The sequence below is a fragment of the Amyelois transitella genome, chromosome 6 (assembly GCF_032362555.1).
Source record: "Amyelois transitella isolate CPQ chromosome 6, ilAmyTran1.1, whole genome shotgun sequence".
Lineage (NCBI taxonomy): Eukaryota > Metazoa > Arthropoda > Insecta > Lepidoptera > Pyralidae > Amyelois > Amyelois transitella.
Genome location: NC_083509.1, coordinates 4,504,342 through 4,519,462, shown reverse-complemented (window position 1 = coordinate 4,519,462; position 15,121 = coordinate 4,504,342). Strand labels below are relative to the sequence as shown.

The 15,121-nt window shown below is 34.4% G+C and overlaps 2 protein-coding genes across 2 annotated transcripts; both read left to right on the top strand.

Moving 5' to 3' along the window:
* Positions 1–241: 241 nt before the first annotated feature.
* LOC106131145 (uncharacterized) lies at positions 242–2,635 on the top strand. The gene has a single exon (XM_013330141.2). It carries the CDS (start codon positions 383–385, stop codon positions 1,148–1,150), a length of 768 nt encoding a protein of 255 aa, XP_013185595.2. The 5' UTR covers positions 242–382; the 3' UTR covers positions 1,151–2,635.
* A 1,092-nt stretch (positions 2,636–3,727) lies between these two features.
* On the top strand, positions 3,728–15,121 carry LOC106131314 (adenylate cyclase type 9). The gene is made up of 8 exons (XM_013330378.2): positions 3,728–4,014; positions 4,361–4,704; positions 4,821–5,818; positions 5,899–6,153; positions 6,235–6,597; positions 8,517–8,896; positions 9,549–9,752; positions 10,178–15,121. The coding sequence occupies exons 2-8, from the start codon at positions 4,421–4,423 to the stop codon at positions 12,008–12,010; spliced, it is 4,317 nt and encodes a 1,438-aa protein (XP_013185832.2). The 5' UTR covers positions 3,728–4,014; positions 4,361–4,420; the 3' UTR covers positions 12,011–15,121.

Here is a 15,121-nt window from a genome sequence, read left to right as displayed (position 1 = left end):
TAAAAGCATAATGTCATTTCAATGTCATTGTTGTCAATCAACACGGCAATATATTAATCTTTCATTTTTGCTGTTGCTACTTTTAAAAAAAATCATTTCGTCAATGTCATAACCGTCAATCTATCGCCGAACAAAAAGAATGTCAATCGAGTGTCAATCAAAGCAACATCTACGATCTATCAATGTCAATGATGAATGTCATAGTCATCTTGTCTGTCAATTATTTCCATGGATTGAGTTGGCTTTTGGTTTTTTGTATCAATAATTTTTGATTTTATTTTCATTTTGTTATTTCTTTTCTTTGTATTTGTTCGTTTATTTTTTTATAAACTACGCAACACTAAATACCTTATTTTTTCCAGTTAAGTGCATATATCACAAAATGTTGCTGGAATTTTTGTTTGGACAACTGTTGTTTCTACCTTTGATTTACGGAAGTAACATTACTGCTCTAAACCCTATAAAGTCATACAATATTACAATGCCCTTGAATGAATCTTCGAGCAATAACACCAAGATAACTCTTGTCACCGAAGGAGGGGCTATTACACAAATCAACTCTAACTTGACCTTGCCTAAAGATAACAACACTGTCCTTATGGATTTGAATAAGGAATTAGGTACACCTAAGAACAGATCTATCGCTGCCCGGAAAGGAGTGAAACTAGAAGAGTATGAACACAATGAATCTATTGTTGTTAACTCAATGTCAAATGACGATCAAATAACAGTCAAGCTTAATAATACTGAAATAAAGAAAAATCATTCATCTAAAATGGGAAACAGTTCCAGAATCGACTCTTCACTGAATCTGAAAAGTACAGAAGTAAAAACTACCCACAAACCACACAAGCCTGAAGTTTTATCATATGATGATTTATCTGGTACAAATCAGAATGCTGAAGTTGTTAAAACATCTTCCAAAACATTTATCTCTGATCAAATACCAAATCCTAATGCAGATAATACGAAAAGTTCAATGAGTGATGGTAACCAACCTGGTATGATCATGCCAGTTGTTATAACAATTTTGACAGTACCACTATTTGTAGCATTAGGATTCATGGCATTGAGGCGTGGTCGAGAAGCTTGGAAGAATAGACATTACAAAAGGATGGATTTTTTACTAGATGGAATGTACAATGATTAGAATAACTATGAAATAATGAAATGTCATTGACATAGGGTTTTATATTAATTATCTTTGATCATAATGAGGTAAATAATGTCAGTATTATCAAAGTGGCTGCATAAAAATATCTAAATCGTACTGTAGACTACATCATCTAATGCAAAAAGAGAATTCAGTGCAGCCATTGTTCAGTATTGCCTGCAGTAACATGTTAATGACATTACTCAAAAATCTACTTGAAAGTACATATTATGAATTTATTTCAGTCAATGCTCAAATTTGTAACTGTCATGTAACTTGTAGCAATAAAATGGTGCTCCAAGTGCCTTATTAAAAGCAAAGATCAGAAAAAGTGATTTTGATTGTGATCAGAGAAGTGGTTGTGTGTTATTTCTACAACCTAACAGATAAAAAAAAACAATTATTTGTTCTATTGCCATTTAGTTCCAGAAATCAAAATTTATTACAAATTATGTCTTATAGAAAGTTTTTCTGATCTCTGCTAATTAATGTTGATATTAATTAATCAAAATATATTTTTGTATAACATATTTAATGTTGTATTAAGAATCAATTTTTTTGTGATATTTATAGAATTTATTTTACTGTTATAAATTGGTAAAGAGATCTTATTCAAGTAGTTACCATATTTGTTATTCTATTAATAGTATTAATTAAAAAACAGTTTTTATCAAAAATCATCATGTTTACTGGTACAATAAGATCATTAAAAAATGAAAAATTATGAAATTTACCCCCTTTAACAGTCATGTAGGCTGTTATAGGGGGTAAATTTCATAAGGTGTAAATAATTATAAGTAAGCATTTCCTTTGGGTATTGATATAACCACCTGTCTTTTAAAGAGTTCTTGGGAGTGCATAACTTAAAAACACATTTTTATATCAATAAATTTACTCAACATGTAGTTATGCAGTGTGGTTCCCGGCACTTTTGAAAAGATCCACTACATGGTTAATCCATCTTTCCCAAGGATGTCGTAAAAGACGACTATGGGAATAGCTCATAAACTGGGGATTCTTCTTTTAGGCGATGGGCTATCAACCAGTAATTATTTGAATCTCAGTTTCATCATTAAGCCATACAGTTGAGTATGGTCTTTTAGTCTTTGAGAGGCTGGTGGCTTTGTCTACCCTGAAAGCGATATAGACGTGATTATAATCATGCAAAATTATGATATCTAACATTTCCTTTTTAACATTATAAAAGTAAGTACATACAGAAATGTAATTGGAAGATTGCAAAATTCTACTTATGTGTGTCTTGAAAATTCCATTTTAAAACAGCTCACTGCATAATTAAAAAAAAAATTCGCAAATAATGTGAACATGTGAAGAAATAGAATGTAAACCTTGTAATATTGATTATCCTGTAAAGGCTTAAGTAGGTATGTTTATATGTAAATGTATATAAACTTATGAGCATTTATTGTGTTCCAATCAATATTATTTTTTATATCTTATCATTAAAGGTTCTTATTTGTACTTTTGTTTTTATTAGGGTTCTAAAGCTGCTTGACAAAAAACGAAAACCTTATAAATTCGTCATGTCTGTTTGTCTTTTCACTCATTCCTATGTCACAGAGTTACACATATCCAAAAACTATACAGAATTGAAACTATGTAGAGATGACCTTTTCTGTTATAGCGCTTTTCCTGTCTTGCGTTTTATCGCCCGCGCGCGGAATCTGTTCGCATCTGGAAAGCGCGCACGCGAGTTGCACGCCGGCAGCCAATCCGCTTTCCACGCGCGTGCTACACGCATAATAGAAAAATATGTATAAATTAAATAGTGGGTTATGGGCAGCCTGCATGCGGACCAAATCCGCACGTGGACGACAAAACGCATGACAGGAAAAGGATTACTCCATTATACGCTTTATAATTTTTGTTCAAAAATAAGAGAGGATCCCATGCATGGACTTAAACAAAAAAAAAAATCATTAAACCTTTATGTATCTATGAATGTGTTGTGTTGTGGTGTCCATAGAAAAATCTTAAATACCTAATATTAAATTAAAATTAAATCCCTCGACACAGATATGGATAACATTCATACAAATACAATTAAATGGTTTTTTTTGGTTACAAAAAATCTTGGTATTTATATATAGTTACACTCAATTAAAATCACATTCAATATGCTTGCTTTTACGGAACCCTACGTTTGCAAGTCCAACTTGCACTAGACTACTTTTTGATAAATGAAAATCCTCTTTCTGTCTGAGTAGATATTGACCTAACTTCCACCAAAACTATATGTATTGGCATCACAGATTAAATATGTGCATGATAATATGTTAATAACTACACCACCTAAATACAATAAATAGTAAATCAGATGCACATGAAAACCTAATGTATTCACTATCTAATTACAGTTTTAAAGAATTTACAAGAGGTTAAGTTATTCAGATGCCTATGTAAATTTAAAATAAAAAAGTATGTAAGTAGGTATAAACCATAAATGGGTAAATGACGTGGCTACATCTATACGCATGTAAAAATTAAATTTGAATGTTGTTTCTGTTTTGTTAACGTAGGTATCGTGGCAACATTCAGGTCAGTCAAACAGTCAACAAACAATGTACTTAATTTTGGCAACACTCAAGAAACACTTTTGATTTGACTTTTGTAGACAGAAAAAAAAGCAGTCACCAAATCAACTGCAACTAGGTTCTATCTATATATTGTAATATTTTTTTCTATTTTACTAAAGTAAGCAGCAATTATAATAAAGCGATATTGTGAACAAATACTAAGTGACTATTTTCCAGTTTATTGCTGGGTGAGAATAATTCTATAGTTATATGGTGGACTGTAAACAAAACAGAAAACGTCGATATACAGCGATACATAAAAATGTAAGTGTATTTTTGTGATGTGTATCCTTGGTAAATGTCTTCATATTATATGCAGGATAAGTTTAGTAGTTTCGGTTTTTCCCAATATCTGACGATAGCTGATATTTTTATAACAAATGTGCATTGTAGGGGCGCTTCTGCTTCAAGTCTCAAGAATTACTTACTGCTTTAACAAATCCAAGTATTACACACATTTTATTTATAACATTGGTCGCCAGTATTATTATACAATTTTCTCTTATATACTTATGTTGATTCTTGCTTGGTACATATACTTCTACACTTAAACATAAAAAAGTTATGTTGTAGGCTTTTTTTATCAAGATGTATATCTTTCACTATACAGAAATGAAGAATGAATTATTTGAATGATACATTGATGTAACATGTCAGATTTATGTAAACAATGAGCGCACCAAGTGGTTGTGTGAGCTGTCAGGATGGATCCCAATCTGATGCCAAACATGATGTTGAGTGCTCGGAAGGTGAAGATGCTCAAATTCGCTTGGCACCACATGTGCAGGCTTATTTAGCACACAACAACTCTACCACCAACTGTTGTGGGCTTAAATTGCCAATAGCCTTTGAAAGGGCTGCTCCTGGTACTTGGTGGAATCCCAGGTTTGACTCGGAGATACTTGAAGGCCAATATAGAAGTAGTTCCTTTAGACAAATAAGATTAAGATTCAGGTGAGCCACCATACATTACTATTGTATGCATGAACTAAGTGTACCTATTTATTTAGTACCTACTTGATTATGTAATGACAGCATATTATTTGATGTTTTTATTTTCTCCTTTTCAGATTTGCACTTTTATACATTTTGATATTTTCTATATCATGGTTTGTCTACTTTGTGGGCCTTGGCTTGAATGGCGTAACAGTCAAATGGCCATTTTTATGTTCCATGTTTGGTGGAGTACTCTTGATTACATCTGTCATGCTATTTGTTACATTTACAAATATCTATAAAGTGTACACTTTCAAATTGTCCCTGGTCATGGCACTTGCTCTGTGTACACTCAGCCTCTCACTAGTGACACTGACCACCCAGCTTGATTTAGATGCCTCGCAGGCAGCAGATATCAGCCAGTCTGGTCACTTCACCATGTGCATTGAAATTCTGCTGATTATATATACACTAACACCATTGCCATTGTTTGCCTGTGTTATCATCGGACTACTGTATTCAATAGTGTTTGAAGTTCTTAATATATTCCTGCATTTGACTGAGCAACAGTGGCAAGGCCCTGGAATGTTTGTGAGAGTGTTACTTCAACTCTGTGTGCACATTATTGGTGTTCATATTTACCTTATGACATTTGTGAGAATGCGGGGCACATTCATGAAGGTTGGCCAAAGTTTACTAGTGAGGAGGCAGCTGGAAATGGAAAAGCAGTTAAAAGAGAAGATGATACATTCAGTGATGCCTCCTAAAATTGCCAGTAGCCTAATGGAGGAGCAGGTGTTGGAATCTGTTATAAACCTCCGACCGCATGATCCTCTTAGTCCCAGAAAGTCAAATCCAGATATAAAATCATTGTTCCGACCTTTTACAATGAATTCAATGGACAATGTTAGTATACTGTTTGCGGATATTGTGGGGTTTACAAAAATGTCCAGTAACAAAGGTGCTGAAGAATTAGTGAATATATTAAATGACTTATTTGAGAAGTTTGATGAGTTATGTCAAAATCATGGATGTGAAAAAATTTCTACTTTAGGCGATTGTTATTACTGTGTGTCTGGTTGCCCTGAGCCCAGGCCAGACCATGCAACTTGTTGTGTAGAAATGGGACTAGGTAAGTCTATTCCACCCAGGATGAGTAATTTTTTTTCATCTACAGCTAAATTTTTACTTTAATATTTATTTTCATCCTAGGTATGATTGATGCAATTCAAGATTTTGATAGAGAACGAGATGAGGGCATCAACATGAGAGTAGGAGTTCACACTGGAACTGTTCTTTGTGGGCTTGTCGGCACGCGTAGATTTAAATTCGATGTGTGGAGCAATGACGTTACTTTCGCTAATAAAATGGAGTCAACAGGGAAACCGGGCCGTGTTCACATATCTGAGGAGACCAGCAAATTTCTTGGAGGCTCCTATATATTAGAAGAGGGAGAAGAAGTTTTCGGTAAGATTTTCAAGAATAAATAAATGTGCATTGTCGTTTCGGACGAAAGCCGAAAGTTTACATTAAATTTTGTATGTTTAGGTCATAAAACCTACTTCATCGAAGGCCGCCAGCTGTATTCCCCTTACGATTACGACCACTGCCTTACACCTTCTAATCCTATTAACCTGCGTCTCATTATATCTCCCGCAGCGTCGCCCCAGTCTGTCCTTTCCTTCAATAATTCCCCCATTCCATTATCGTCGAGAGATCAATCCAGAGATGGGAAGGCCAGTCCGCGCACTGTAGAGTCCAGCAACTTTTTATCTCCAAACCCTTTCAACTTCCGCGCTAAAGCTAGTTCCCTACCAAGTATATTGGACTCTGACGCAGAGTTAGATGAGAAGAGAGAAAAGGGTTTTCCTGAGAGAACGGACGGGTCATCGAAAAGCCCGACATCTGTTGGTGAGTTATTTACGTATGATAATATTGACTGTTTGCAGAGTGATGCGTCATTTGTAGTTAAATGCAGTGCACATTATGTTAATCTGAAATGAATGGTAGTAAAACGGCAGTAAAAATAGTTGAGTTACATTTTAAACAAAATGTTAGAATTGAATGGATTACTAATATATAACATAGAATCACTTCTAGAAGCGACAGTAGATATTTAAATCTAGGCTGGATATTCGAGAAACTGATAAAATAATGTAGGTAAAACAGTTCCAAAAAACCTAAAAATTTGGTATATTTTATTCTCGGCTAGTCATCGCATTGATTCGTGTGTCGGGTTTGATAGAGCGCTGGTTAGATTAACCGCTGACGGGGTCATAATTCATGTAGCTCACATTGGCTGGCGGTGATGTGCGGTCTATATCGGTTTCGTTTGTTTACTTGACCATGCTGATTATGTTTTGAACTGTGGAAAAGTCTTAGTTATCAGTGGTACAAGGCACAAGTCTGATAAGATATGAAGACGGAGGTGATGCTCCCGCTGGCACGACTCGGACCGTGATGCCGAAGATCAAATTGCAGCAAATTAAATGACTTACAATACTTAATACCTTTTTGTTATGTAAGAATTGGGTACCTATTGTTTTAGAAATTGAGGGTTATTATATTACATGTACTAAGTGATTGTTTCCAAATTTTGCCTCGTAGGTAGTTCTTGTATAATGTAGAAAATATTTGGGTTATGTTATTACATAAATAAATAAAAAATAATGTAACATTTTTACAATTTTCTTATAATTTAAGAATACAAATCGTTTATTTTGTAAGAACAAATACGTTTAAAAGCCGGGTAAAGCCCCGCGATAAATGATTATTTGTAAATTTATATGATTATTGTTAAGTAGGTTCTTCTTATTCTCATTAGATTAGTTAGACTACACTTTGCATGTAAGTTTGTAGGCACACACAACGTTGTTTATTTTTCGCGATTCCCTTGCGGCAAAAGAACATTCACGAAATAATTAAAGCAGATAGCCTGACCGTAATAAATACATACACAAAAACGTGGAACTTTCTATTATCATTATATTTAAAATGGGGTGATAAGGTTTATGTTCAGAAATGAATTATGTGTATGATCTGAATTTGCTGTAACATGTGTATGCTAACTGAAATTATCTCGCTCGCTAGGTGTAACTGCTAGGTCAAACAACAATCACACGCTAAGTGATTACTGGGTAAACATTATGGCTGCTCCACAACATTTAGACTTATGAAATTCATCTAATCAGTATTGGCTGTGTCAATGAGTTATTTAAATAATATACCACTTTGCAGAAGGTGGCCACTATAATTAGAGTTAGGCCATGCGTCTTATTAATATGGTTTAGAAATTGTCTGTATGTATGACATTGTTGCAGTTTTGTGCCTCGTTGCGTAAACACGCGAAATAGGCTCGAATAGATTCTACAATAATGGAGCGCCTGTGATACTTGGTTTTAATGAATGTACGCTAAAAATATATAGTGTATGCTAACTGCTAATTTATTGACTCATTTGAATAGTACTTACCTGTTTAGATAGGTTACAAAATGCGCTTTAACTTAGAGAGCAGAAGGGTTCATTTTAAAAAAATTACTTAATTGTAAATTTTTTGTAAGATTCTGCGCTCTATTAGGTCTAAAGCAACCTTTTTCGAGTTTCTGTAACATTCTTTTGTTTGTTAACTTTAACGGTGTTCTTACCCTGAAGCGGGATTTCCTTTACTAAACCAAACAAGTAAAAGTATGCTTTAGAAGATAACAGTTTTTACTCATACATTAAGGATTACCGTGCGGCGTATTCATATAATCCTATGCAAACATGAAATAGTTACCTATCTATTTATAATCTTATAAACGAAACTTAACAGCATCGTTCTCAAATTTCAGGGAGCTACGGCAAGTACACGAATAAATTAAGAAATTGGAAAGTACCCAGATTCTTGAGGAAACATTCAGACACGCCCTTGCATGAGATTAAGAAAGAGTTGAACGACAAGGCGATACATCTATTGGAACGCGGGGATGATGTGCTACAGTCCACCAATGGCTACCAGCAAGTGCCTATAGTGATAGAATCTCAGGACAATAAAGCGAGGCCGGTGCAGAGTAACAGTAAACTCAACCTGCCACAGAATAACGAAATGGCGTCGTTTGAGAGAGAAATTATCGACATTAGATCATATTTGAGCCAGTCTAGAAGCAACATGTCGCCCTTTGCTAGAAGCAGCAGTTACCGGTCGCAGTATGGCAGACAAAATAACATAGAGGTAGTATTTTATAAGTCTGCATTTTTATCGTTTATAAGATCTTACAAAACATATTTACTAGGTATAAACTTAGCATACCGAAACCACTAACGTTTGAGGTTATGCTTAAAATTAAGATAACGTTAGTCTTATAAAAAATGTTCACAAGCATTGTAAAGCATTTTAATTGAAATCAATTTTGAGCAAATTTATAGGCCTTAGTTGTAAAAACCTGTCATCGTTTCCTGATACGTATAAGATAGGGAGTTTCTAGGGAAGAGGGACTGAACATTCTTTTGTAAATTTTGGTAAAGGTGATATATAGAGAGCGACATCGATCAACGCATGGCCAAAACCACTGATTTCTCTGAAATTTCTCTTACAAAGAAATTAAAATAAATTATAAATATATACGTGACAAATTACACAGATTGAAATAGCCTCGAAGTAAGTTCGAGGCTTGTGTAACGAGATACTAACTCAACGATACTATATTTTATAATAAATAATTATATAGATAAACATCCAAGACCCAGGCCAATCAGAAAAAGTTCGTTACTCATCATGCCCTGGCCGGGATTAGAATCCGGGACCTCCGGTGACACAGACAAGCGTACTATCGCTGCGCCACAGTGGCCGTCAAAGAACTAAATTAGTAAAATTAAAACTTCAGGTGCCCGTAATCCGAGCGCGAAGTTCAACCATAACCACACAAGGCGAAGTCCTACGGCCTGGCGATAGAAGGCTGAACCTCCCTTTGGCTGCGGCCGTGTCTCCGCGGCCACACGACGATGCAGTCAGTTTGTGTCCATCAGTCAACAGTCGTAAGGACTCTGGCATTAGGAGCACTAGCAGAAGGTCCAGCATACAACAACAGGTAACATTTATACTTCATACAGTGTTATTACGTGTACATAAAGATTGGTAACCTTAGCTGAGTGATAAAAGGCGGAATCTGCCTTTGCTTGTGACGGTGTTCCTCCTCGTAATGTGCTCAGTTTATCCCTCCGTGAACAGCCGTAAGGACTCGCACCTGTAGATACACCAGTATAAAACAACAGATTAAACTAGGCGTTACGTTGAGACGTTACGAAGTCTTGCTTAGAAGGAAAGCAGCTGTAATAAATAATTATTTTTATAAAGTAACCATAGCAAATTCGAAAGTGCAAATATAAGATACAGATAATTTTGTATCACGACATTTCAAAAACATCTGTTAAATCATACCATGTGTTTAATTTATTTCAAACGCAAGCTTTCACAGTTAGTTTTTTCCACGTTTAAATGTGTCTCTCGTTTCAGATATACGCACTTAACCATGCCACGTTAGCAACGTCTCACGCTGACATGATGCAGCATCGCGTATCCGGCTACTACACTTCGAGCCAGTCCTCGCTTGAAGTCACGACGAGATGTCGCTTACCGGCTCCACTCAATGAGCAACAAGTGCAATCACTGCAAAAGCTACGCAAACAATCTGATCTCCAGTTGATCCGCTGCGTGCAAGACAACGCAAGGTCAGGAATCAACTACTTCGTTCAACCACCCCTAAATAGATTTACACTCTTCTTTAAGTCGCCAGAAATGGAAAAACATTATAGGGATAAAGCGCATAGAAGTGACGACTGCGAGGATTTCCCCCCCACGCTGACGACCTCGAGGTACAATACAGCGTTGGACATTATCGTATCCTTCATCATATTCTCGGCAGTCACCGCCTCTATATTTATACTCTACAAAGAATGGCGACATTCGATCGCTTCATTAATATTTCTGATTGTAATAAAAATTTTAGCCATGTCACTATGCATTTACAGACATATTTTGAAATGGAAGACGCAAAATGACCCTATACTCGTCACGGGCCCAAGGAGGAAGTCAGTCAAAATATTTAGGGCCTGTTCCGACTGGTTCCCTTGGCATTTATCAGGCAGCTTGTTGATTAGTCTCCCAATTATAGCAATTCTTATAAATTTCTCTTGCCAAAATACGACCGGGGTCATTCTCAAAGGCGATCAGTCATTTTATGTGTACCTTTTGTGTATTAGTATAGTACATTTTTGTAATTTCACCCAGATGTGTTGGCTCGTAAAGAATACTTTGGTTACGGTTTATGCCGCTTTGTTTTTATTTCTTGCCGTGATAGGCTGCCGTGAAGCAAATACTCAAATAACAGATGGTGATATTAATATCCCCCATATGTTTGCTCACAATGATACTGATTTTGTAAGCAATACGACAAGAATATTGTCAGATACGTTGGCCGATATAGGCAATAGCACAAGCAGTTATCACGGCATCAATCACAAATTACATTTGTCAGAGTTGTATATAGATGTAGCATTACTGTTGATTTTGGTTTGGTTTCTCAATAGAGAATTTGAAATAAGTTACCGATTGAGTTTCTACAGTAATGTAGTCGCGAATAGAGATAAGCAAAGAGTGCAGAATATGAGAAATCAAGCCGATTTATTGCTTTATAATATTATACCTCAGCATGTGGCTGATCAGTTAAAAAATACAGCAAAATATTCCGAGAATCATAAAGACGCTGGAATCATATTTGCGAGTATAGTAAATTTTAATGAAATGTATGACGAGTCTTATAAGAAAGGGTATGAGTACTTAAGGGTACTGAATGAATTGATTGCTGATTTTGATGAGTTGCTGGAGAAGCCCGAGTTTCAGCACGTGGAGAAAATAAAGACGATAGGTAGCACTTTTATGGCAGCGAGCGGGCTGAACCCCGACCTGAGGCACGCCTCCCGCGACACGTACGACCACCTCTATCAACTGATGGATTTCGCTTTAGAAATGCAGAAAGTTGTAGACAATTTTAACCAAGATCTTTTCAATTTTGATTTAATACTTAGGATCGGGTATAATTTTGGTGATGTTACCGCGGGAGTTATAGGAACAAGTAAATTGTATTACGATATTTGGGGTGACGCGGTTAACATTGCGTCTAGAATGGACTCGACCGGGGTGGTGAAGCGAATCCAGGTGGGCGAGGCTTGCCTGCCCGTGCTCTCCGGTAGGTACGAGTTCGAGCCGCGCGGCAGTGTGTACGTGAAAGGTAAAGACGATATGAATGTCTATCTCGTGGTAGGCAAAAAAGAACACGTAGATAGCTAAAACATATTGAACGTAGAATCTGTGATTATATTTTATATAAAACCTTTTGATGTAAAAATATGCAACTTTTATTTATTGTGTGCAGTGACTATAAATTTTATAAGTTTCACAAATACTCCGAGTATTTTAAGTTTATTTATATTTATTGTTTAATTTAGATTACGCTTAGGCAGTGTGGATGTGAATATTAAAAAAAATATTTATTGCGAACGTGCTAAAATTTCCTTGCCTATATTTATAATTAAAAAATCTGTGACCAGTGTTCTAGTCTATAAATGCGTGATTAAATTTTTAATGAAAAGATAATTTGATTAAGCATGAAAATACTAACAGGTAATAATTATATACAGTAAATTAATTTCTAATATACTTAAGAATATAGTTAGTTATCTGTAAAGAAGTAGTGTGAATTGTGTCGTCCCTTTTTTATTTTTATTTGGGATACATTTAATATGTATATCTTTGATAAATTAGGCAAAACTATATTTTGTATATAAAACCCGATTGGGATAGAAAATTATTTTGTATTTAAGATAAAAAACATGTTAACGAAATAAATGGTTCTAAAACTTGTAGATAGTATTCGTAGATACTTATGTAGTGCATTGTGTAGTCAATTTGTCTAGTAGAAGGGAGTGGTTTGGCTTTCTTGCAATGTCGTAGGTTGCAGCATGAAACTTATTTTGTATTGGCAAAATTAGAGAAAAAAATGTTCACAATTGTGGAGAATAATAAGGTGATTGTGATCTGTTTACAAGTCAAAGATTTATCCAGTCATATTTATTTCTTATCCAAATGGGAGGCGTTACTATATCTTTGTCACTTCAGACGCTTTGTTCCTAAATTTCGTCCACATTTTTTCTATTCATGATACATTGAGTAGTGCATGATTAGTGCTAGCCAAATATAATACAACAAAAATGTTTACAATTTAAGCTTATACATAGGAGCATTATGTCCAAACTTTATATTCTAAATATACGATAGATATGAAATTAAATATTATTGTTGCACGGTTACAATAGAGCTCTCGCAGCTGCGGTATTATATTGAAAAACTGTTTATATTGACTTGAGGCTCGAGACTAAATAAAATACATTTTAACAAATACCTGTGGCTTATAAATCCTGGTCAAAACAAAAACTTAAAGGAACCCATTTATCAATAATTGAAGAGCAGAAGACCAAATAATACGGATAATAAAGCCGGTACTATCGCGTTAACTGGTGTTAGAGCTGGTAAGATCTTCTCGCTTGCTAATGTGATGTGGTTTTACTACGTTCTTTTTTGTCTATAAAAATGGTAGTTGGCATACATTGTAATAATTGAGGTAAACACAATTGTTAACAATGAAACACTGTCGATTTTGTCGACCGTTGATTTCGTAAACATCTTGTTTCACGCAAAAGTAATCTAAATAGAGTTGTTTTAAGTAAATGAAGATAAAGTGAAGTTTTTCAATGCCGCGTCTGTCCCGGCGTTTGCTCTATGTGACCGGTGCCGTCCCTGTGGAATATTGACTTAGTGATTCTCCAGACTTATGATGAAAGCCTTAATTACTATACATTCCACTTGTGTTTAAAACTTTGCCTTCAAAATGTCTATTTTCTATTTACATATGGGGAAAAACATCGATATGAATTTGTATCGATTGATGGACCAAAACCTGGCATGTGAATTATACATATACATATGTATCAAAATAGCTCTCTGTAAAGAAGTGAAAGTTTTTCTTATTGTCTGTGAGCATATACTTATCTAAAATTAATATTGTGATAATTACTAAAAACGATTATAATTTCATTTTTCCAATCTTGTAATAGGTAAAATTTATTGGTATCTATTTGAGAAGAAAATAAATATTTACGAACATAGAAATGTAGCCGTGAATATAGCTTCACATACCTACCTACATTTTTTACTTACCTAAAATAATTCCTGCAATTTAGACCCTTCAATCTTATTTATCAAATGTAAACGAGAAAGTGATATCGTTGATTTATTTTGGATTTCAATGTGTTATTTCGTTACCATTGCGCACATCATGGTTCTATTGAACATACGAGTAAGTTTGATACAGAAAACAATTATTTACAACCTTCAAACTATTTTTTTAAATTTCCCGTTAATCTTAATTTGCCTGTTATTGGTGAGATTTTATATAAATTATCGATTTTGTCACTAAATTTAAAACGTTTCTGGATTTATATTCAGTTGCAATAACAATTCGACAGCTGTGGATATCAGGCATTAATGAATCTCTTGTTGTCACGAGGTCTTAGTATTAAGAGAATTTATTGTTGTTAATGTTTATTTAATTGTTTTGTTTTAATTTAAGTGTATCGAATAATGTATTTTTACCTAAATACATATGAAATATTTCTTTTGCAGTTCCAAAACTAGTTTTGTGACACTAATGTGCTTTATATTTTCTTGTAGTTTAAAATATTTACCTGGATAAAAAAAAAAACATATAAATTTACTAAATAAAATTTACCAGCCCACCTCGTTTCTTCATAATGGTATTTATTAAGTCCCATAAATTTAAATTCGTCAAATTATAACGAACTTTGAAAAATCTACCAATATTTATGTAAATGATAAGTGAATTTTCTATCATACTTGGAAAGCGTTATGAGCTACTTCGATCTTAAATAGATAGGTACATATGTTCGTATATAGTTCTGTAGTTTAGACTGAATAAATAGTACGAGCTTGAGAGAAACGAATTTCTTGCCTTCGTATTCTGATTGTAATAAGATAATGACGTGTGATTTTGTTTGGATTCAGTTTTAAATAATATGATAATGCTGACAGTTGACAGAGTCAAATATTTAAAACTGTATTTATCACAGAATTCATCAAAATCATGGTTTCATTCAAACCAAAATTATTACGATAATCTCTTACTAAATATGTGTTTTTTATGTATATCAATGACCACTTTGTAAATAATTTATGCTATGAAATGTTAACCGAGGCTGCCATCTTATGTACCTATTCAGTGTTTGTGTGTTATAATTGTTCAGTATGCCCTGCTCAAATGATGTCTCTTGCTTTCATTTTTGACCATTTGAACGATTTGAAATAAAAGAAACACAACTTACTTGA